This window comes from Phoenix dactylifera, chromosome 2 (genome assembly GCF_051530095.1).
Source record: "Phoenix dactylifera cultivar Ajwa chromosome 2, Ajwa_hap1_PhDact_Kaust_v1.1, whole genome shotgun sequence".
Classification (NCBI taxonomy): Eukaryota; Viridiplantae; Streptophyta; class Magnoliopsida; order Arecales; family Arecaceae; genus Phoenix; species Phoenix dactylifera.
In genome coordinates, this window is record NC_143191.1 from 12388505 (window position 1) to 12412278 (window position 23774).

General features: G+C 37.3%; 1 protein-coding gene across 13 annotated transcripts; it reads right to left on the reverse strand.

Annotated features, from left to right (window-relative positions):
- Positions 1 to 1472: 1472 nt before the first annotated feature.
- SCA3 (DNA/RNA polymerases superfamily protein) lies at positions 1473 to 22903 on the reverse strand. 13 transcript variants are annotated; one of them, XR_005513735.2, is made up of 21 exons: positions 21816 to 22866; positions 19283 to 19489; positions 19061 to 19194; positions 18914 to 18980; positions 17408 to 17466; positions 16995 to 17112; positions 14763 to 14876; positions 14498 to 14629; positions 13969 to 14385; positions 11941 to 11991; positions 9216 to 9286; positions 6795 to 6879; positions 6514 to 6666; positions 6333 to 6407; positions 6029 to 6118; positions 4849 to 4896; positions 4656 to 4770; positions 2363 to 2466; positions 2028 to 2157; positions 1835 to 1943; positions 1473 to 1753 (listed from the first exon to the last, which is right to left on the reverse strand). XR_005513735.2 is itself a non-coding variant. In XM_088715346.1 (19 exons), exons 1-19 carry the CDS (start codon positions 22347 to 22349, stop codon positions 2047 to 2049), a joined length of 2685 nt encoding a protein of 894 aa, XP_088571472.1. In that variant the 5' UTR covers positions 22350 to 22867; the 3' UTR covers positions 1473 to 2046. The 13 variants fall into 13 exon arrangements, 5 of the variants coding, with proteins under 5 accessions (XP_088571472.1, XP_038987045.1, XP_038987041.1 ...); XR_015975085.1 differs by having other exon boundaries at positions 2352 to 2466; XR_015975090.1 differs by lacking the exon at positions 13969 to 14385.
- Positions 22904 to 23774: the final 871 nt, after the last annotated feature.

Sequence of the window (23774 nt, forward strand, 5' to 3'; positions counted from 1 at the left end):
AGTTTGATACCATGCTAGTCAAAACAATTTAAATCGATATTTCAATGCTTTTTTACCATTCATTTAGCATCTTCTTAGTCTTTAAAATTAAATAAATTAGTCAATCCCGTTACTCTGACATCATCTGAATACTTTCAAATCTCAATAAAGGATCTATTAGTTCTAATTACTTTTCCTATTTTCATTTTTTCATGGCCTCCTTTACCTTTGACGCTCTAATATGTGTGTATTCTTTTCCTCATATATTAAAAATTAAGGTAATCGTTACCATTAACATTAAGAGGGTCGACATAGCCATTACCTAGATGGCAGAGACTAGTTTGCCTCATTCATCAAAAATAAGGTGCTAAATTTGCTTTTATAAAGAGATTAGTTCTTCAGGCTTCCAATTTTTCTTCAAAATATGAGAAATATATGTAACGCATTATCATAAATGAGATGAGGCAGAGGCTAGAGGAATTGATCAAAGATGGGAGGTCATCAAATTAGAATGTTCAGTCTACGGTTGAAGACAAGGGCTTTCAGATTCAAGGAAAAGGCTATACTTTTGTGTGGAAGAGGGGCTCTTGAAGTATGGTAGTCAAGGGCAATTCATGGGCGCAGATTGAGGTTTAGGCCTCCGCAGTCGAGTTTGGAATTTGCCAGGTTCTAAATGGAGATGGACCAATATCCTACAATAATGGGCCTGATGGGCCTTCTAGTTTGGCCTGTCAAGCTCAACAAGGTTGCCTTCAATGTCTAACAGAGCGATCCTCTTTCCCTCGTCCTATTTTTTTTTATTTTTTCTATTTAAACTTTTTTTTTCTTCCTCTCTTTTGTCTTGAGGGATTTTCCCTCCTCTATGTGATCATTTAATTTCTAGCAGAGTGTTCCTCTTTCCTTCTTCCCATTTTTTTTTTTCTATTTTAACTTTTTTCTTCTTTTCTTCTCTTTTGTCTTGAGGGATTTTTCCCTCCTCTATGTGATCAATTCAATTTCTAACAGAGTGATGGTGCCTCAGCATTTTCTTCTCTCTCACAAGGAAAAATCTTTCCTAAGAGAAGGAGAGTGTTAGAAATAGGCTGAAAAAATGTTCTAGTACATGTAAATAAAAGTCTTGTGTACCTCCTTTTGAATTGCCATCCTTTTCAAATTAAATGTAATATTATAGCTTTACAATTTTCTCTTTCAGATGTTCTTTAGACTATTGATTTCCACCTAAGTCTTTGACAGGGGAAAGAGAAAAAACTTTGATTTCGTCACCGCGCCCCACCAGCTCCCATCTAAAAAAAAAAAAAATCCCCTCCTACCCTCCTCCATATGAATCTCCATATGAAATTCAAGATCTACTACTTAAACTCTACCAATTACATCTGCCTTCTCTCCTTTAAGTTTTTCCCTTCCAACAAACATAATAACTTAATGTATCCGCAACTGAAGAAAACATCAGTAAAAAAAAGGAAATGATTGTCTGCATGAAACGAAATAGGAAATTATAGTAAAAATGTAATTATTATTTCAAATAGTTTTTGAACATTGAATGGTGATGTTAAAATGTACATGAATAAATGACCTACATTACGTATTGGCACTGTAACTCTCATTTCTATCATCTCCCCAGATTCTCTTCCAGTACAGACTGAATATTTTAGTATACAAATCCAACCTATTCTAAAACGCTGCTTGCTGCCTTGTAGCATCGTGCAGTGCTTCATTCTCTGATGATGACTGCTGTCGACATTCGATAGCTACATTCCTCATGTCTTCAAGAATACTGGTCATCCACATATGACTCAATGTCAATGTTTTTTCAAGTCACCAAAATCTTTACAGTACCTATGCTGCACAGTATTACCATGTTAGTAGTACGTTGTTCTGAAAAGGATGTCTTGATTCAATCCTGGATTGTGCTCTGCATGTCCACTTTTGTGTATTGCCGAACATGTCGATCTTAAATGCCTGATCTGTAATGCATGTTTCTCACGAAAAAAGATCAGGCATTATTGCATTCCAAAAGAAGCTTGGAGCAAGTGGATGCAGAACCTCACTTAGTTTCCAAATGATAAATCAGTTGAAGAAATAAGGAGACTCAAGAACTTTCTTTAGGTCAAAGTTGCCCCGATCTGGCAAAGGAGGAAAAGTTAATGTCGGGAAGGATGTCTGGAAGCCCTCAAGCAGCTGGATGGATGAAGAAGCAAAATTTCAGGGAAAAAAACGAATATCAGAAATAAAGCATTGTAACTGATCTAGAAAACAAAGGCACTCTCTCTCTCTCTCTAATATAGCATTATATTATTCTTATTTTTTTGATGCATGCATAAGATAGCAAGACAGACCAATAAATGAGAGAAAAGGAACAAGAACTTGTTTACAATGTGCTCACGTTCTCAAGAATTGGAATGTTGTAAAGCTCCACAAATTGTTCTCTTAGGATTTGATTCATCCTGTCTACATCACAAGCATGCGTCCAGAATGAGTCATGCACCCCTGCAGCCAGAGTCCACTGCAGATTAATATAAAAAGAAAAACTAATGGCATTTCAGAGTCTAAAGTCAAAACTTAGCCAGGACTTCAGAGTAAGTTGTACAGTTCTTTTTTATTTAAAACAATTAACCTAGACTTGGATCTCACAGTTTTTTAGCATTTCATTTAGAAGAAACAAGTCCATGGTCATGTTTGGTCAGGTCTGCTTTTTAACAAGTCATTTGAAAAAGTCGCACTCATTTAAATTTGTAAATAAACTGCGCTTTTCAGTATATTTGGTGTTTTTGGCAAATGCACACAAAGAACTACTATTTTGGATGGGCTTACCATTCTTGAAAGACAAGGAGCAATCTCACATGCTAAAACTTAGTTTTTATATGACTTCCAGATCATGGTGGGTCCACACCAAGGGTGGTCTTTAAGCTTGTATTCTTTAGTTAAATTCTATTCTAGCTATACCACATCAAGTTTACCCCAAAGTTATGCGGTATGACATGGATCTGCAAGGGAGAAAACTACTTATAACATTAGAAGGATCTAATACTTAGACATGTACTGCACCCAATAATTGTGCCCAAGTCCATGTAAAATAGGTTATGCTTGTGGAGAGTAAATTCGTTGACATTTCATAGGAGGTCACACAATGAATCCATGTTTTGTAAATGAGATAACAGTGGGTATATCATAAAACAAGAAAGAATTGAGTTACTAAATGTTATGACTTATAAGGGATAAAAATATCTTTTCTGGGAACCTATAAGTTTACCAAATAGGCCATGCCAATCAAGGATTACTGAACCGGGTTGTACCGCCCGGTTCGGGCCAAACCGAGCGAACCCGGTCTCTGATTAGGTCGGTTTGCTTATGAAAAACGGTTTTGGCCCCTACGGGGCCGGAACCACGGTAACACCGGCCGGTACTAGACAGAACCGGACGGAACCAGATGGTTCCGTCCGGTTCGACTAGGACTCAGTTTCGCCCTGAGTCGGGGCTATTTTAGGCCTTTGGCCCAAAGCCACAGCGCGCAGCATCAGAAAACATCAAAAAAAATTAAGAAAATATAAAAAAAATCAAATTAGACTTAAATTCATAGAAAAAATTCGAAAAAAGAGAGAACTCTCACAAAAATAAAAATTAGGGCATGCGGATACATGAACCAAACCGGACCGGGCGCCGACCGATACGGCACCCGGTACCAGTTCGGCAATCCTTGATGCCAATAGATACTATTACATTCTGTTTATATCAAAGAATTCACCATGTACAGAATGGTTCACTTTCTATCTAGCTGTTACGAAATCATCTTTTGTTTCACTTTCCAAAATCAGATCAGATTTGAGAGAGACTAACAAGATCTTTGTTTATTTTTGTTTCCTTTAACATAAGATTTCTTAGTTGGCCAGCCCCTTAAGAAGTAATAAAGAGTTCTGCTGGGGAGAGGGAAGCTTTGAATTTCTGATTGTGGAGAGAAAAAAGGGAGACAAAGATGAGTGCTACTCCCTCCTCACTTCTTCTATTTCTCCTTTTCTACTCCAGAAGCTCCGATGCAACAATTATGAAGTTTTAATAACATCTTGTTGCGTGCCCTTGATGTTAGCATCCTACAGATTGTCGTTTAAATGCTTTCTTTTCAGTTCACAACCTTCATCAGTCCTGTTCTCTGAGCCTTGAACAACCTTATTTTGTTGCATACCAACCATATTCTTTTTTTTTTCCTGTTTCTGATAAAAGATCAGCAACATATCAATCCTCTACAGTCTACACCTTGATCACCCACAAGCCCTAGCCTTTTAACCTACTTCTAACTCTGGCTTCCAGGCGACGAAAGAATATATAGGAGGGACTGGGAGGATAAAGCCATGGAAAACTAACTAAAATGATACATGCAAAGCAAAGATTGAGGATGCCTCAACAAGGTAAAAGATGTGGATTGGTGTCACAAATGTAGGAAAGGGAGGTGAAAAAGGATTACGAAAAGCTAATGATGTTGGAAAATCTGGCCCTTAGCAGATAATCAAAAGATGGATCTATTGCTTTAACCCCAAATGGTTGGGTTAAGGCTTCTTGGTGATGGTTATGGGTGTCAATATGATGCTTCTGTTTCAGTTTCCATAAAAATCCATTGTTTCACTTACATATCGAATTAAACCATTCAAACTGCAAACTTGCTTATATTGGAATCAAAATTAGACCTGCAAAGTGTAAACCAGCATTCTTGCAGGAAATGGCAGTCAACATCATATGTGAACCATCAAGAGAGTGTACAAAATTTGGAGGAAAAGCTGACTTCTGCCGCTTAACTGAAACCTGAAGCAACCATAGCATTGTTAAAAGAATCAAAGAAGAACAATAAATGGCCATAGAGAAAGAGTATTTGAAGCTTACTGAGTGACCCTCCCGTTGCAATGCCAAGACCTGAAGGGAAGTTCTTATCTGCAACCATGATTAAAAATGTGAGATAAAAATCTCAGCAAGATCACTTTCAGCAAAATATAAACTTCATCTTACCTTAGCTAAAACCATAATGCAATGAATATGGCATCATCTGAGGCTAGCTAATAAAAAAAACTCAAGAAACAACTCACGCCAAAAATCTTAAATTACTAATGCCTCTATGCTATTACAAAATTTAAATGGAGAAAAAACAATGAAAGCTTCAATTAGGTGACTTCATTTTATGATTATTTCCATAACAACCATGTTATGGTTGTTTAATTAAAAAAAGACTGTTAACAACTTAACATGAAAAAATAAAAAAAAATACAAGATCAGCTCATTTTTTTAATTTTGTTACATCCTCTTCTCTCCTTCCTCAGTGAACATATACCTTATTTGACCAACTAAAGAAGGCTCTACAGGGGTTATCACAGCTACTACTTGTTGCTAACTGCCAAACCATTGCAGCAACCTACTTTTATATGGAAGAAGGGTGAAAAATGATGAAAAAAGTTGATGAAATATGTCCAGCTGAAATTGAAAAAGGTCATCTCCTACATATACATAGCTACATAGAAGAGGGATGATTTTTTTTCAAGGACAAGGACTGGTGGAAGCCCAGGTCTCTTCTATCAACAAGAAAGACCTTACCAACTCGACCAGCTGGCACCCTCAATTGGAAGTTACATTAATGTGCCAGAAACCTTTTATTAGAATATGACATAATGGCAATGCAAACTTTTGACATTATAAAAGAACTATGACAATTTAGTAGTTCCGTATCAACAGCAGCAAATGTTTACATGAAATGGCTTGGAACTAATATAAACATAACACCATAAAGCATACATACAAAAAGATATGAGGAAAAAAAAGCTGCCTAATGTCATGATTCGTCGATTTTATCTAATTAACTGAGTTTTTTTTTAAAAAAATCCAACTAAAAATAAGCTGCTAAAAATAAACTTAAACGACTGAAAGAGTGAAAATATTTCCATTGATATTGGAAAATTGTTAAGTGAAGAAGTTCTAACTGACAATAGTAATACTATATTATAAAAGAATGCCTGGATTACTTTTATGTTCGTTAGGTTCTGAATATTCAATATAGTAGAGCTACAAAACTCACAAGATGCCTTTCACAATTTTTATAAGGCTGAACAACTGGGAGGCCAAGAGGAGTCGTCCATCTCACAGGCTGATTCTCTGAAGCAATCACCTGTTGTGAAAGGTGATACAAATGATTTCCATTTTAAAAAATTTAGAGTGGAAAGTAAATCTAAATAGGTTAAATAACAATGCACGATAGGTTTAAGTTAGAAAAATTTAAGCTCTAATACTGTGTTCTGTGAAGCTAAGATTAACAGTCTGCTTTGGAAACTAAGGGGCAGCCATGTTATCCAACAACTAAAAAAAGAGAGAAGAAAACACACCTTTGCACAATCAGCAAGCCATTTCATAATACCGCGTGCAGCTTGGAACATCTCTCCCAAAGCATCTAATGTTACCTATGCCAAACGTCACTTGTCAAAAAGTGTTCTCAATTCTCTGATATAATTATTGGTCACAATACTTGTAAAGTATTTACTTTGAAACTATTAAATAACCATCTACCTTAGCAGCATAGCAAGATGCAGTAAACAGCAACCTGTCATCCGTAATTAGTCCCTTCTCTTCCAGTCTCCTTTTGATCTGTTCACGAGCACCAACATATGTAACACCATAGACTGATGTCATCACAGTCTGCTTTACTAGCTTCCTATCCACCTGAAAGCTACCAAGACCCGATAGTGTTCAATTGAATTTGATAGAAATGTTAATAATAAAACACATGCAAGGCTTTAGCTCAGGAGCAGGGTGTCATTAGATCATCATAAATTCTTAACAAAACTAACCTGATCAACTAAGGCCTTGGCCAACAATGCTCTTGGATCAGTAGTAGGATCTTTTGCAGAGTCCTTTCTCATAATATCCATAACCCTTCAGTTGGCACAACATTTCAGGATCATTGTATCTTCAGGGGAATGTAAATACTAAAGAAAAATGCATAGATTATAACAGATAATCCACTAAAATAGATAATGCAATCACAAATTTTATCAGAACTATCTCAAAACGTGGGTTAAGAACAACAGATCCGATAATTACAGGTATGGTTTTATTTAGATATAGTTTTACAATTCTTGGACCCAGCTGAGAATAGGCACCAAAAGTTATGTAGTAACATCCAATTGAGTATGTATGTAGCATAGCAAGATAAAAAATATTACAACACATCCAGGGGACATGAAATGAATGTGAAACCCAAATGAAGAAAAAACATCAAAAAGAAAAAAGGAAAAAATAATTCCCATAATTATTATGCTTTTGAATTGCTAGCTTTTAGGACCGATATAGATGACAACACTGAGTGGAGCAGATTTTCAGAAAAATATGTGAGAGGTAAACTCTTTTGCTCACAGGTCACATCACTTCAACAGAATATTTGTCACCTTAGAGGAGATTTTTTGTGCAGTGAAGCATGTCAGTGCAAGTTCTACCTTAAGAGCCTCAAAGTTGAACATGTTGCAGTTTTGGACCTCTCATTCAGAGCCACTGGCAATGACAGTATTCCACAAACAGCCTCTCGAATTGAATGGTCGTCGATAATTTGAATAACATAAATAGATTGTTATGCATTTTTTTTGGTGTTGGTTTGTGAGGGTTGGGGGTATGAGGAAAGGAGACAAATTACAACACTATAAAGTCATATATGTGCAAGAGACACTACTATTTTATATTAATATCTATTCCAACTTTATAAAGTCTTGCACATTAAGAGAATATGAAGAATGAAATACAGGATCTCAATTGTGACACTAAGATTCCTTCAATACATGGAAACACTTCATTTCTCTAGAAACCTCTCAAAGCAGAGAATCACATACTAGAGTTTGTTATAGGGATGTCTCATTCAAATGGTTTTTCAGAGGACTACATCTTTTTTGGCTGTTAAAAATTGCAAAGTCATCTTTCATAGCATTCAAACAACTATAATCCCTCAATGTAAGAAATGAGTATAAATATTCTTCTACCTAGTAACTGTCCTGATAAATGTTGCAGCAAAATCACACTATGCAGTCCAGCAATTACCTCTTATTCCTGCTAGAACACATGAAAAACTATCATAGGCAATCTTGTAGATATGGGATGCACAGTGATGTTGAAAGGATTTTGACGCAATCGGGGATGCGTGCTGCTGGATTTTTGGTGGATGATGGCTGAAATTGGTTGGACCTAAAGCTAATTTGGGCTACATGTATCCCATAAAGATGTCCACCTTGAACTGTTTGTGAACATTGTATGCAAGAGGACATGATATAATCGTGGTATAGTTTTGACTCTCATCTGAAACAGCATTTATCATATGAAAGAAAAATGAAAAACATGGTACATTGTCATAAATCAACACACATTAGGCCATTGAACTAGGTTGAATACGAAGATTCTGCAATAAATACCCACAAAAATGAAAACAATGAAATAAACATAAAGAGAAAGAAGACATAAGAGAACTGCTTGATGGCTCTATCGCATCGTAATCAGACAATGATCAAAGTCTACTAGAAAGGACTTATAGCAAAATATCTCACCACCCATGCCAGCATTAATGCTATATTGGGCATAACAGCATTCATGACTACCCATAGGGCTAATTTTCCATGCAACATGATTATCCCGAATAGATATGCATTTTAATGACTGGGCATCTTCACAATTGTGTATGCAATGGTGCTAAGCATGGCCACATCAACATGCATTGTTACCTCCATTTAATCCTAAGCCTATGCATCAAGGTCACCTCTTGATTGTATAAACAATACACGATTGAGTGCCTTCACAAGAAGTAGAAAAACAAGTACACCTGTCTATTACAACCCATCCAGCTGATATAAACACTCTTCAGAAATACTTAAGCCTCATTGATGTCCTATTTCAATGATGTTCACTGCAAAATGCTAAACTTGTAGAAAATCTTTACCTTTTCTTCCAAGTTCCAATTGAAACTATTATTCAAACAGACATCCCTTTTTATATAAAAACTAGATGGAGATTCATGCTGTTAAAATGGTAGAACATATTTAGAAAATAAAAATTTAATATGGATTACTAAGAAAATAACAAGATCTGCACAGAGAGAGAAAAAGTGTTTTGTAGGAGTGGATGAATCTTCATTTCAGTATGTCTCTTGCAAATCAAATATAGTGTTTCTAGTACTTAAAACATAAACATTAATTTCCTGCTTTAGGTTTTCGACAACTGAAAGCATATTATACCTAGCAGCTATTCCTGAATAGACATCTGCAGGTTTCTCTCCAGCAACTAAGTTGACAGCAGCTGCCTCCAGCTGAAACATTTAACATCCACAAATAGGTTAAGTGCAGAATGATATGTAATATACAACGAAATTCTTAATAAATCCATTCTTGCATGGGTTACATGAAATCTGGAGCTTATTCAATTACAACATTAACCAACTATCGATGATGAGAGATTAAAGACTATTGCACCAACCAATCATGCAGTGGCAGAGGCAAGGAGCAGGATGTCTAAGGTACATATTCAAACTAATAGACTAATTTTATACTCATAACAAAAATGAAGTCTTAGGCCAACTCTTTGTCTTCATGTCTCATGCAATTGGTCCAAGTCAAGGTTTTATTCTGTTCAAGTGTGATTTCAGCTTGAGGGGCTTCTGATTTCCAGGGTTCCAGGGTTTAGGTTAAATCTGAAGGTGTTCAGACACAATTGTAACCAAAGGAAAGCGCTGCCAACCATCTGATCCATCTGGCCAGTAATAGCATTTCATCTGATGTCTCCAAGGTTCTCTTCAATTTAAAGGGTGGCTATCCAAAAGGAAAAGGGGGAAGGGGCTGTGTAAGGAGTTAGGTAAAAGTATAAAACAAAAAGGTGATTGCTCACATGGAAGAGTTATTTTCATAGTATAACTCACTCACTTAAAGCTAAAGAACATGAACCAACATAACCATCACCATCAAACCTTGTCCTAATTTGGGCTCAGCCTCATGAATTCTCATTCACCAATAATTCATATCAAGGCCCTCATCTAATGTTACTCCAGATCTCTTTGAGTCCTTCCTCATGAACTCCCTCCAATGCACTTGAGTCTCGTCTTCCTAAATCAATCGGCATAAATTACAATATCCCTTCCTACCAAAGCCTTCTCATGATTTCATTGTACAGGACCATACCATCTTTAATAGTTCCCCATTTTGTCCTCAATTAATGTAATCTCTACAGCTGCCTTGATATATTTATTAATTCAGACAATCTTTCATAGTTTAATTACACATACATCTCAAAATTAATTTCTGTTACATTCGCCTATTTTCTTACCACTACTATTCAGAATGCTGAACCATACAACATTCCAGATCTTGTTATTGTTCTATAGAACTCTTCCTAAACTTGCCAAGTTATGCATGTCACATAAACCCCCTGAAGCACCTCTCCACTTCATCCACTATCTAGTTTATGTTGATCTATCAACTCCTTTTCCCCTTCTATTTCCTTTTTTCGTTTTTTAGTGGTTTGGTGGTGTGCTTCTATTTTATTCTTTGCATCTTTTGTTTAAATTAAAGAGAACAGTCCTCCAAGAGTTCTTTCTGTAGTGGAATTATTCTTGCCTGTAGGTTGATCCTTGGTAATGTTCGCTTTTAAAAGAGCACTTGTAGCACCAATTTTATAAGAAAATCCATGGGACTCTTTAGTAACAGTATAATATAGTGGTCTCAAGATGACTTACAACCCTTTAGGTATATGATTCTCAGGGTACATATTTTGTACGACATTTTATCTTGCAGAAACCTAATATATTCTTAAGCTTCCCCTCCATTCAGTAAGTATGCAGTTATGCTTTGGCTGGCTAGTATAAACTACAAAGTCAAAATTGCTGATCACGTTGATTGTGGTTAGCTTGTTCATACATTTCCTTTTTCCAGGCTATAATACAATTCATATTGTGCAAGAATTTAAATAGTATGCTACTACTTTGTCTGGCATGTTACTTATAGTCCCAATCCTTCACACTTTCGTTCCACCAACATTCATGTACCTCTTAAGTAACTATTTCATATTATTATACTATATTTTAGAGATATGATCATCACATTCATGGAAAAAAACTTGAAGATTTACTGTCAGCTAAACAACACATATTTTGCTGTAGAAGCCATGCTTACGTAGCTTGAAATTACTTTTCAGGTCCACATATCTTAAATACCACAGCATGACAACAATCATATCATATTAGATTACATGGATACTAAAGCAATAGCATCTTGATACTTGGCATAACAATCAAGTGTCCAACAGAGTGCTAGACACATTCCAAATTTCCTAACATATGCATATTTTTTACAATCCAAATGGATATATTTGGCCCAAGACCCATATTTCATATTCTGAACCCACCCTAGCACCAAAGAAAGAAAGGAGGTAAGGGATCAGAGGTGATGGATAAGCTTCCTGATAGATAGGAATGTTGCTCAGATGTTAGATTTGGAAACGTAGATGCCTGTGTGATGATTCTTTGTTGACCACCGCCCCTTCTGATGTTGAGGTTGCACCTTTTATGTAGAACTATATTTAAAAAAGAAAACAAAAGCAGGTACTCTTTTGGAAGTATCACAGACACTTTTTCATCAATAATGTTTTCCACTTGGCATGGTTGATGAGTTATCATTGCTTGCTCTTAAAGGCATTTTTAGATAGGAAAGATCCAAAAGCTTGGTTTAACTATTTCAACAGAAGCAAACAAAAGCATGACTCTCCAATTTTAGAATGTCAAAGTGAATTATGCAGTGTCGTGACTAAGAATCTAAAAGTGAAGATACTCTAAAAATGAGAGAGAAAAAAAATATATGGTTAACATTAACTTGAAGTTCCCTGTAACCATCAACAATTTCAATAACAATTAACAAATGATGCCAGTGATGATTACAAACAAGGATTGGTTGAGAAGAAGAACAATAAGCTTACACTATCTCTTCCTAAAGCTGAGTAATGCTGCAAACCATTGCACGAACCGTCCTGAAAAGTAAAAGGACAGATTAGAGAAAATTCATGTCAAGAAAAATATACACAAAGCAAGTAATAGCACAATAACACAAGGAGTTAGAACATTTGATGGATAGTAGCACATCCAGTAAGTCTAACAAAGATAGATGGACGGTTTGCACAACATACAAAAATTGCACCAACTTGCACGAGCTAGTAAATACATTGCCAATAGAAATGAGACATCACAAAATGAAGACATCAGAAAAATCTTTGGAAATGTAAAAGGCTTGTCAACATATAAAATAAAGAGCTTAACGCGACTACTATTATATTGCTACAATACATCAATAACATCCAGCCAACACCGCAGGTTTATAACATGTTTATTCATCAATATATGGCAATCCAGAATAATGTAGAACTGTGGATTTTAAAAGATAGAAGTTCATTGATTTATGTTCACATCTTTATTGAATGTTGTATAATTGGTCCAATCCTCAAGGACAGGCCAACTCGCCCCCAAAAAAGCTAGTTTTGGTTAGGTCCTTAATAACCCAACAAAATTTGGGTCAAGTTAAACATGTCCCAAACATATAATACATTGGGTTCAAGTTGGGAATCTAGTCCCAATCAGATCTCCATCATTGGAAAAGGAGACTGAGAGAGAAAAACTGGAAAGATGATACCTCCATCCTCCCCCGTCCTTGACTTCGCATCACTGCCCCATCCAACCCCGTCAATGACAAATCCATCACTCTCTATTAAAAGCTAAAGCCAAATCCTAAATCAAATAAGATAAGAAAGCTAAAGCTAAATCCTAAAGCAAATAAGATAAGAGAGAGAAACCAGGCCATGATTTGGGGATTAGGGCGAGGAGAGGCTGGGTCATGGGTTGGGGCATAGGTGACAGAGAGAGAAGGAGACGGCTGTGGGTTAGGTTGTAGGGAGAGAATGTTAGATACATGAGGAGTCTGGAGTTCCAGAAAAAGAATTTTAATTATTTATATTTTTATTTTATACTCAAACTTTCTTTCATTTCTGTAATCTAGCCAGTTTGACCTAGACCTGCATTTCATTGACCAGGTTCATTGGAGCAATTTCTGTCATCAGCCAAAAATTGAGTCAACTTGGCCCACACATTGCCAGACTAATCAATAGGGGAGGACAGACAATGCATAAACATTGGGTACATTTGCATCTAGCTTTATCCATTTCTCTCCTTCCAACCCTATCATGTACCAAATCCTATATCAATGCAAGGAATAGTGAGAAAACTCCTAATAAATTTTCTTATAACTTCCCCTCAAAAAAAGAAGTAAAATCCAAATCCATTTGACCCTTCTGCAAGAATGCAAGCACACTTCTCACTAGGGCTACCTTTAGCCACAAACCACATGTTAGATTGCATCAAAATTTTCCAGTCCAAATCCTCAATTAGTATTGCTTTGATATTCCTTCAATAAACTGTGCTATGATATAAATTGTAGTTGGCCACACATCAAACCAATACTAGGACAACCTTACATGTCTTTGTCCAATTTCCTTAACATGGAATATTGCCATGAGATAACGACTAACAATATGAAAAAATTGCAGATCTACTTATGGATAGATTATTTCCTATTCAACTTCCTGTCGCTTATGGATGTCATCACATGACTCATGTCGCCCAAATATCTGATTCAAGAACCACCCAAACAAATGACATCACAAACACTATTCATGGTGCAAAAAATACCTGAAAACATGGTACAAAGCATCCAATGTTTCTTAAATTTCAGCTACATGAGGGCAACTATAAATTCCACTAATTTGCCTAATGAAGCCAGTTTCTCACTCTAAGTAGTTGTTTAGCAGGAATCCTATATGTAACAATAACCTATAGATATGCATCTTTTAATGAATAATTTCTCTCCAGGCTAACCAAGCAATACAAATCAGCAAGTTGTTATTCCATTCAAAAGTACTGACGCAATCCCTTTATATATAATCGGATGCAATGGTCACCTGATGAATGGGTAGGTGGGAGATGGCCTCTGTTGGTGATGAGCTTTTTAAGGCATCAGATAGATTAATACATGCAGCTAAGCACTGGAAAGGATCTTCAGCATTCAACCACCAGCGGTTCCCATCAATGGGATTCACAGCTGAATCAAATATATCAGGTAAATTATTCTCCACAAATGCCAACCTCCCATCATACGAAAGCTTTCCAACACCTCCACCATATAAGTTTGCCAAATGTATTTTCAGCCACTGCAAGCCAGACTTCCCCAGTGGCCTTCCTTCAGCAAACTCCAGAATTCCTCGACATAGATCTGAATTTAAATGATTTAAGTGTGAATGCACAGGGTAGGCCCGGCCACGGAAATCTAGATTATGAGGATAATAAAATCCTTCCTCATCCCTCATTTTATGGGCTACCTGTTCCAAAAGAGTGATACAGATAAACCCAAAAACTGAAAAACAAGAGAGTAGATTTATGAGAAATCAAAATGGCAACCTACAAAACAAGAGATAGGGGAAAAAATCTTACTGAAAGTTTAAGTTCTGTATCACATCGCTGAGCATGCATCTCATTGTTAGCCTTTTTCGCTTTTCTTACACTCCACCTCCATTTTTTTATCTCAACAGAATCCTCTGAATCAGGTCTTCCTGGCACAAAAATCTATGACCCAAGCAAAAAAAAAAAGAATATATAACACCCAAGAAGAAACAAGTAACTCATGCATGAACCAGCATTTGAGGGGCGAAAAATCAAAACATTCAATTACAAATAAAATAAATCCATTCCTACTTACATCTTCACGGTCAACCAGACCTGCAATACCTCCCCCTCTACTCCAGATACTCTCTATGACATCAAGTACTGGTCTATTTACTCTCCACTTGGTGCTTCCAAGGATATCCAGTGCCTGTACAAAATGACACCATACCATAACTCCACGGTAACTACAAATTCCAAGAGAAAGTTAACAAAATCCTGGTAGTAGAAACTGGGTCTTTTTTCCTTTTTTCCACTCCAAAAGAGAAATTACCCCAATTTCAACTCACAGGGGAACATTCAAGAAGAAAATGATGAAACATACAAGTCGAAGCCTATAAACATAGAGAATATAACAAAGAAATATTGCAGTCACACCTAACAATGACCAACATAAGAAAGAAGAGCTCAGCATCAATCATACAAACATAGAACAAATCTCTGCACATACTCAAAAGCATAATAAATTACAAGCTTCACATTGAAATTCAGATAGTAGCTCTATCCAGAATCTGCAATAGACAAGCAAAAAAACAGCATCATCATCAGAAAAATCCAACTGCAAGAGTTAAAACTCTTAATGTATTTCCTCACTTTAAATTACAAACATAAGGCAAAACAAACATAGGCACCATAAATATGGCACAAAGGTTTGCCGCAGAAACTTTTATTATTACTTTCAAAAGGTTGCAGCCAGGAACCCTATTCTTCATTTGTATCCCCTTTCACATTCTGCTTGCAACCACTTACTGGAAAATATATAAGAAGATATAAGAGTGTTGCATCAACCTCCCAGCTTCACAAGATTTAACCAGTTCTTTAACAAGTGATTTTGTGGAATTTTCTCTTCAGATATGCCAATATCATATAAACATGGTGGTGGAGGTCTACAAATCTGAAAAGAAGGATGAAAGGCAATTCGGGCATTATCTGCCATGCAGAAATTATTGTAGATTTAATCTATCCATTTTGCAGCTCTAATTTGCAGTTAGTATGAGGTGTCTCTATGTTAGACAGTTGATATTATGCTATGGCACATCTCACATGAGAACTTATATGTTTATACAGCAACCATTGGCAAAACAGCTTAGAGATTTGGACTGGGCAGGCACAGTTTGGACATCAAAAATGAAGAATGAAGTCAATTGTGCCTCAATCCACTTCAAGAAGAATTGCAAAAATTCAAAATCAGGGACAGAAAATGAGGATTGATAAGAAATAAAGTTGGGGCATCTATGCAGAATTTCAGCTAATTGGGCATAAAAGGCTGGGTTATCTAGCAACAATAAGACTCAGCATGAAGAAGAGGCCTAATGCCTAGCAATTAATAAAGGAGTGGCAATGTCTAAAGAGAGCTTTCGAAGATGTCCTTGCCTACATTAATGCCAAAAGGCATAAATGACTTGAAAACATGAGCAATTGCAATTATCAGTGATTTCAAAGAAACTGTGCAATTAGCTAGGAAAGTTCAAGCAATCTGATGTCAGACCAGATTGTCCTTGAAATGATGGATCAGACTAACAACAAGCTAAGATGTCTTGGCATCATTTTAATGGTTGGCTGGCATGGAACAGAAGGATTTTGGTGAGTCTCCACCAAACAGTGGAGAAGATATAATGTCATGAAGAACAATTTTTACAATCAATATCCGAAGGCAAAGATCGATAATTAAATGGTTCATGATACAAAAAAGGCTGCTAAAGCATTCAATATGACTCTGAAAGAACACCTGCCAGATATAATACCATGGTAACTTGAAGATCAAGTGTTGGATGGTCAGAAACATCCCATAGATTCCCCTAGAGTTGCTCAATAAACAGTAACAGCTGGTGAATATCCAGTCACATGCAGTACTCAATAATATAGGCATACCATAATGTGTAAGACGATGGATGATGAAGTGGCATTGTTAACATTACTAGATACAAATATATCATTTACAGCTTTTCTCATCTTCACATCTTTAGAGACTATAATTCATAATGAAAGTATTGGGCCAAATATGCATATATTTGTTTGGGCAAATATTTTGCACACTTATACATACAGTGAAGACTGAGTAACCATACTATATGTTCTTGATACATCATTGCCCAAATGCATTCCTCAAGTGCCAGATTCCTGAATTATTCAACATATACCTTAATAGATATTTTAAACAAGGGCAAGATCAAGCTAGTCGAAAAGCAAATGTTGAAAAAGACAACAGTGCGAAAATTCATGACAAAAAAGTAGCCATCAAACCGCTGAAAAATCAAAATATCTAGACCTTGAATACTTTCTGCAGCTGTTTTCTTGGAACACTTTTAATTGCATCCTGCTGCTCCTTTGATCCATGTGTGCGCATAACATAGGAGGGTAAGAACAAATGTCCACCATTGTCATACCTTAACAGGAAAAGAAGTTCTATAAATACAAACAACTAATTAGATTAAAGAAAAAAGTTTAGCCAAAATAGTATATCAAGCATATAAATCAAATAAAATGCTCCAACTAATAAAAGAAAATTGTAAGGCCATGATAATCTCTTGGATCCCATTGCCTCGTCAATTTTGCATTAGGAAAACAAGGAATACCGTGGTAGAGAACAGCATGTTGAGACTATTTAATAGAACAAGGGTAGAAAATAGCTATAAACGTTATAGCTTTATTTCACACAGTAGTGCTTGCATTTAACCGTACCCTTTCCAACTCTTTGGAGGTATCAACATTGGCAGGTAAGGGATCACCATGTGCCTAGCCTACAGAAACACAAAAGGGAAATGAAAATCAAAACTAGAAGGCAGAAATAAAAAGAAAAATTCTGCAACCAACCTACATGAAAAAGACAAGCATTGTGGATAACCAGAATCCTGGTGCATCTTCCAGAATAAAACATTATGTCTTGACAAACTTATTCTTCTTATAGAGCACAGTCAGAAAGAGTATGCATATATAATATAAAAATAGCAAATGGTAGAAATTCTGTGCTGATTCTAGTTAACTGACTCAGCACAGTTTGTTACTGAGACATCTGCAGAAATATTAATTACAATGAAGATTTTTGTAGTGCAGACTATAATACAAGACAACATTTAATACAATTCAATGTTAAACAAGGCAGCTAAAACAAACCTTTCAAGCAACCCCTAAGAAAATAACATAGATTAGAGAGAGAGAGGGAGAATAGTAGGGTGGGAAATGGGCCTGGTTCAATGTTCAACAAGGCAGCTAAACCATTCCTTTCAAGCTACCCCTAAGAAATCTAACATAGATCAGAGAGAGAGAGAGAGAGAGAGAGAGAGAGAAAGAAGAGTAGCATTGGAAATGGGCCCGGTTCAATGTTAAACAAGGCAGCTAAACCATACCTTTCAAGCTACTCCTAAGAAATTTAACATAGATCAGCCCAATTTTTTGGGCCCAACCTGAAAAAATTCAAGTCGGGCTTTGACTTGGAATCCAAGGCCCAACGAAACTTAGGCTAGGTTCAGGTCTAGTGTTATCCCAGCCTGAAATCCGAACTAACTCCAGGCTTGACTCCTAGTGTAGTCTCTCTTCACCCAAAAATATCTTCACATCCCCCCTCTTCAACCCATCCCATCACCTAGCTCTGCCCGCCCCTACCCCCCCTACGGACAACCAAACCCCTCCCAGTCACTCTCTCTCCCACAATCTCTCTCTCCCCCCTTTCCCCAACCAAACCCCTCCCCCCATGATCTCCTCTCTCTCTCTCTCTCTCTCTCTCTCTCTCTCTTTCGCTCTCTCGCTCTCTCTGGCCACAATAGATCCCCTCCCCACTCTTTCCCACATTTTCTTCTCTCCCCGCCCCCACCCCCCCCCCCACCCCCGATTCCCTTCCCCTCTCTCCCTACCCACCCCCATGATCTCCTCTCTCTTTCTCTCCTCCCACACTTGATCATTTCTCTCCCCCCTCCTTAACCTTAGGGGGAACAGGACCTCATGGGTCATGCCAGAGCCCCACACCACACGAAATCCCTCTCCCCCTAACGAGCCTAAATCAGGTTGGACCCATTTGGGCATTGGGCCTAGCTCAGCTTCAAGCCCAGATCTGACCTTGAAAAAAAAAGAGCCTAGACTTGGTCTAAAGCCCAAAAATTTTTCAAGGCTAGGCCTGGGCACAAGCGGTAGGAAAAACCAATCTAGCCTAACCTAGTTCCAACCCTTTAGAAAAGAGAAATTAAAACTTACTGTGCTGTCGAGCCCCTTTTGGACTAGTGGATCACATTCTATCACTCCATATTTATTTCTCAATTTCCTGGTGGGACACATAAAAATTTAAAATTAGAGACCATCCAAATTATCAATTGATGATAGAAAAAAAAACCATTTTCATACCCATCTTCCTTAGCAACAGCTTTCAAGGAGTGCCTAAAAGCAGGTCGAATATCGGGCAAACTATCTACTAACTGGTTAGGTGGTGATTGTACAAATGCTGATTCTATTAATAATTCTATCAAACGACTTCCCAACTGCAGAAATAGAAAGCAAACATCCATAAGAGAAACAAAAATATTTGTGAGATATATCAGCAGAAGAGAAGATAAAAGTTCATAAAACCTTAGCTTGGCCATCTCGACCCCAAGAATCCAGCTCAATCTCATTCTTCACTAGTTTCTGCACCTCAATCAGCTTCTTCATTTTAATTAATTTTGTCACTTTTTTCCGAAGATTTTCCTGCCCTTGATTTAAGATCACATCTTTTTCTTCCTGACTTTTTCTCCTTCCCGGTCTCTTAGTCTTCTCAAGATAAGTAAGGATTTTAAACTAGAATTTGAATGAAACAATCTTAGAACAACAATAAACTACAAAATTAAACATAAGGGCAAATAAGAGAATAAATAAATATTTGTAAATGAAAAAAAAGGTGAACTGTAAGTAAACTTTATCAAGATAAAGATGAACGCAAATATAGCATGAGAGCAAAGACAATAACAAGAAACTTGCACAGTTATCTTAACATGACATCCATATGCCATAATATACGATATTACAAAATATTTATTTCTCATTGATGAAGATCTATAATAATTTGAGCATGGAATCCTACATAACTCCTTTTCGTCAAAGTTTTGGAGCATATTTATCCAATGACTTGCTAAGGAACATGTTATTTGCATGACCTTGAACTAGAAATAAGGCCTAGGGTGCAGATAGTCGATTCAAGGAGAGAGATGCCCCTACCAATTTGGACATTACAATTCAAGATTCACCTACCGGCACTAGGGATCGCACTAGGGAAAGTACTAGCCGGCTACTGGTTTAGTATAGTATCGATGTGTATCGTACCAACCAAAAATGTAGCAGAACCAGGACGAAGTGGGAGTGATAGGCAAGGAGAGGGATAGAGAGGCAGGGAGATAGATAGAAAGAGGAAGAGACAGGGGGAGGGAGAAGAGAGAGGGGGAGAGAGGAGAGTGAGAGAGGGGGAGAGAGGAGAGAGGAGAGTGAGAGAGGGAGAGAGAGAGGTACCCATCAACAATGTCATTGACGATGGCGGCAAAAAGTGAAAACCCTGGAATCAAGGGTCTTGACCAAGTGAAGGAACATGTGTGAGAGGCTCACACAAGGTGGGTGTGGTCAAGTGAGAACCAAGTTAGAGTTTTTTCGAAGATAATTGGGCCGGTATGGCCCTTGAACACCAAGTCAAACAACTTCTAGTTCCACTTGATTTAGAGTGGTTCAAGCCAATTTGTACCAATTCCCAGACCGAATTGCCAAACCTCTGATTCCATATCAGTTCCGGGCTGTTCAGGTCAGTTTGGCAGGCATTGTTGCAATCAAATTGCATAATAGACCAACAAGAGTGCACGCTTAAATTTAAAAAGAAAATATCGAAGTTTTCTTCTATCCATCTTTCACTACCTAGCATACTAGGTTTGTCCCCTCAACTTCTTCCATAAAAAGTTTGTTAATTTAACACTAGATACACTTCATATTACACTACTACCATTGTTGTTGAAATGAGACTGCTAGCCCTATCAGCAAAAGCTTCTAAAAGCCACTCCTCTAAACTACCAGTAGTTTCTTATGCAGCATAAAATTTCCTTGCATGAGTTTTTATCAGAGTTCTGAACCTAAAGAAATGAGTTCTCACATTGTAAAAATATTTTGGGTTTTTCCCCCCATTAGATTAGAAATTATAATTTAATGTTTCTGTGGGCATCAAGGTTTGGAATGTAAGACTATGCATTCATAGCATATTTGCATTAGGTATATAACCCATAGTTTAATAGATAAGATCACAACAAAATGTTGGGCAAGGATTGCATTATACTTGCATAGTGGAAATTTTGATTCATTCATAAGCCTAACACGTTATTAAGTTATGAGTTTAATACATGCAAGATGGATAACCTAAAGTTCGATAACTAATCCATAATCAAAGCATAGGTAGGGGTTGTGTGCATCACTAGATAACCTGATATAATAAAAAACGCCTACAGACAATATTTTTAAATGTTTTGAGCATGCACTTACGTAGGTTGGACTAGAGTCTCCCTAAGTATGCAAATGGATTTCCAACCACCCTTCCACTGTAGCCTAACCTCTATCCTCAGCTACTTCGGGAGCTTATTGCAAATCGAGCATGTCAGCTAGTACTAAAACTAGGTTGTGAAATCTTTCATAATTGAAATTTCAGACTACTTGAGCTTACAGTAATTTGAAATTCCTTTATGTCAACATCTAAATAATGACGGGCAGTAAATTGTCATCCAAGATATATGAAAGAAAGGAAGCAAAAAGGAAAAAAGAAGAACAACTAAGCATTTGAAGAACAAGAGCAAAGACTGCGCTCGCTAATTACAAATAAATTGTTCAAACCAACACCAGCACAATCTTTCTACAAAATTTCTCCTGTCAGGACAAGGCAGGCCTTCATATGAAATGTTTTGATTTTTTTCTTTTTAAGGAATTATTTGACCTAAACTCAACTTGTAGGTAGCGTAGATAGCAACCAATGGATCTGCAGGTACGATTGGAACTTTACATACATCAAATCCACCAGAACTACAAAATATGCTACTGTAAAAGAAAAGGGTCAATTATTAAATTAGCTGAAAACCTTGTTAAGCAAATCACCTTCACTCACCTCTTGTTCTATAGCCTCCCCAATATGAATTGCAGCTTGGACAACCCGAACACACCCCTCCACTTGGCCCGTCATCAGCAGCCCCATCATCTTATGCATCACGATGACCGCCATCTTATCAGCTGACAAAAGCCCAAGATGCGAAGCATATGCCGCCTTCTGCCTCTTTGTCTTCTGTAGCCTTTGCTCCTTCTCAATGGCATCTCTCAGCGGCTCGAACCAGCCCAAAAAGAGTGACTTCACATACGGCAAGCTCGGGGCCAGCTTCTTCTCAAGCATCACCCTCTCCAATTCTTTGTACTCCGCCGCCGCCCTCTCCCACGCCTCCGTCTCCGCCTTAATCTGCCTTCTCCTTAAAGCATTATACTTCTTTTTTTCTTCTCGACGAGAATCCGATGTCGCGATCTTCGCCGGAGCATCGAACTCAGTGGACAAATTGGGTGAAATCCAGTCCGGATCTTCGCAAAAATCCATCTTTAAGCTTTTCCTGGGGAAATCAGGAGAGAACCCATACCCCAGCCACGGAAACTTCATCGCCTCATCGACGCACTCCACAATATCGTCATCGATGGCAGGTTCTAGCAAAACGGAGGATTGGAGGGGTCCCAATTGAGAGAAAGCCACCGGAAACGAGTCCTCCGACTCCGGCGGCTCCGAGCCAAGAGGGAAGGAGGAAGAACGGAGCGAGCTGAAGGACTCCCATCCGGAAATTGGGCGAGAAGAGGGCGAATGGAAGGGAAGAGGGGGATTAGCCAGGGGATTCTTGGATGTTTTCTCTCGTCCTCCTCTCCAGAGCTCGTGGGTTCGCCATAAGGGGGTTGGGAGAGAGGAAGCGGAGAAAGCCAGAGTTTCGGATTGAACGAGAGAGCTGGCTTTGGATTGGAGGAGCGGAGAAGCGAATGAATAGAGTGATAAAACCACCGATAAACCCCTAATCGGCGGCTGCTTCGGAGCTTTTATATTGCTGTCTACAACCGACGTCTTTTTGCGGCTGCAACTCGTGGACGATGGTGGTAAGGCCCGAGGTGATGGGATATTTTTGATACCCTCCAGGGTCCAGAGGTTTGCGACATCCTCTCGTTATTTTTCATTTTTCATGCATAAAGATTTTCATGTTTAAAACCTTCGGAGGGGAATGTGTAAAAACTCCTTTACTTGATTTTTATATATTTAAAAAATTTTAAGTTAATTTGAAAGAGAGAGATTGTTTTGGATTCAAAGAATCATTATCTCACTTGATATTTATATTTTTATAATTTTTAAATTAAATTTAAAAAAAGGACATTGTTTAAAATTCAATAAACCATTATGTTCCTGCCGTCAAACAGGGCAAGATTAAAAATTTTCGCTAATCTTTTTGGTAAAATAATGGATCACCACAAATGATATCAAAGCAAATCCAACTTAAAGCCCATGATAGACATGAATTGATAATAAGCCAGTATTTATGATTAGAGTTGATTAGATTTGAATTTTTAGCCTAGTAATGATTGCTTGAATGGAATAGTATGTGAGAATCTATACGAACATATGTTTAGTCTTACATTAGTTATACTGGAGATTTTGTGTACTTATAGAGTGCCAAGAAATCTAAATAATACCTTCTGACTATTCTTTTTAGGTAAAGTTCTGTATCATTACAAATAATATCGAAAAAAAATCTAAACCATCTTTTTTAAGTGAGGTTCTGAGTTGTTATAAATGATCTAAGAGAGGATCTAGTCTATACCCCATATGCTCTAAATCGTTACAAATGATATCAAATAGTCTTTTTTGGGTTGCACATGAGCCAATATGGTGTGTATAATTGAATTTCATTAGATTTAGATTTTTAGTTTGATAAAGATGCTAAAATTTAAATGAAAAAAGTATGTAAGGACTCGTTTGAGGGTGCGTTTAATCCCACATTGACTATACACATTAGTGATTTTGGATACTTATGCTAGGCTAAAAAATCTA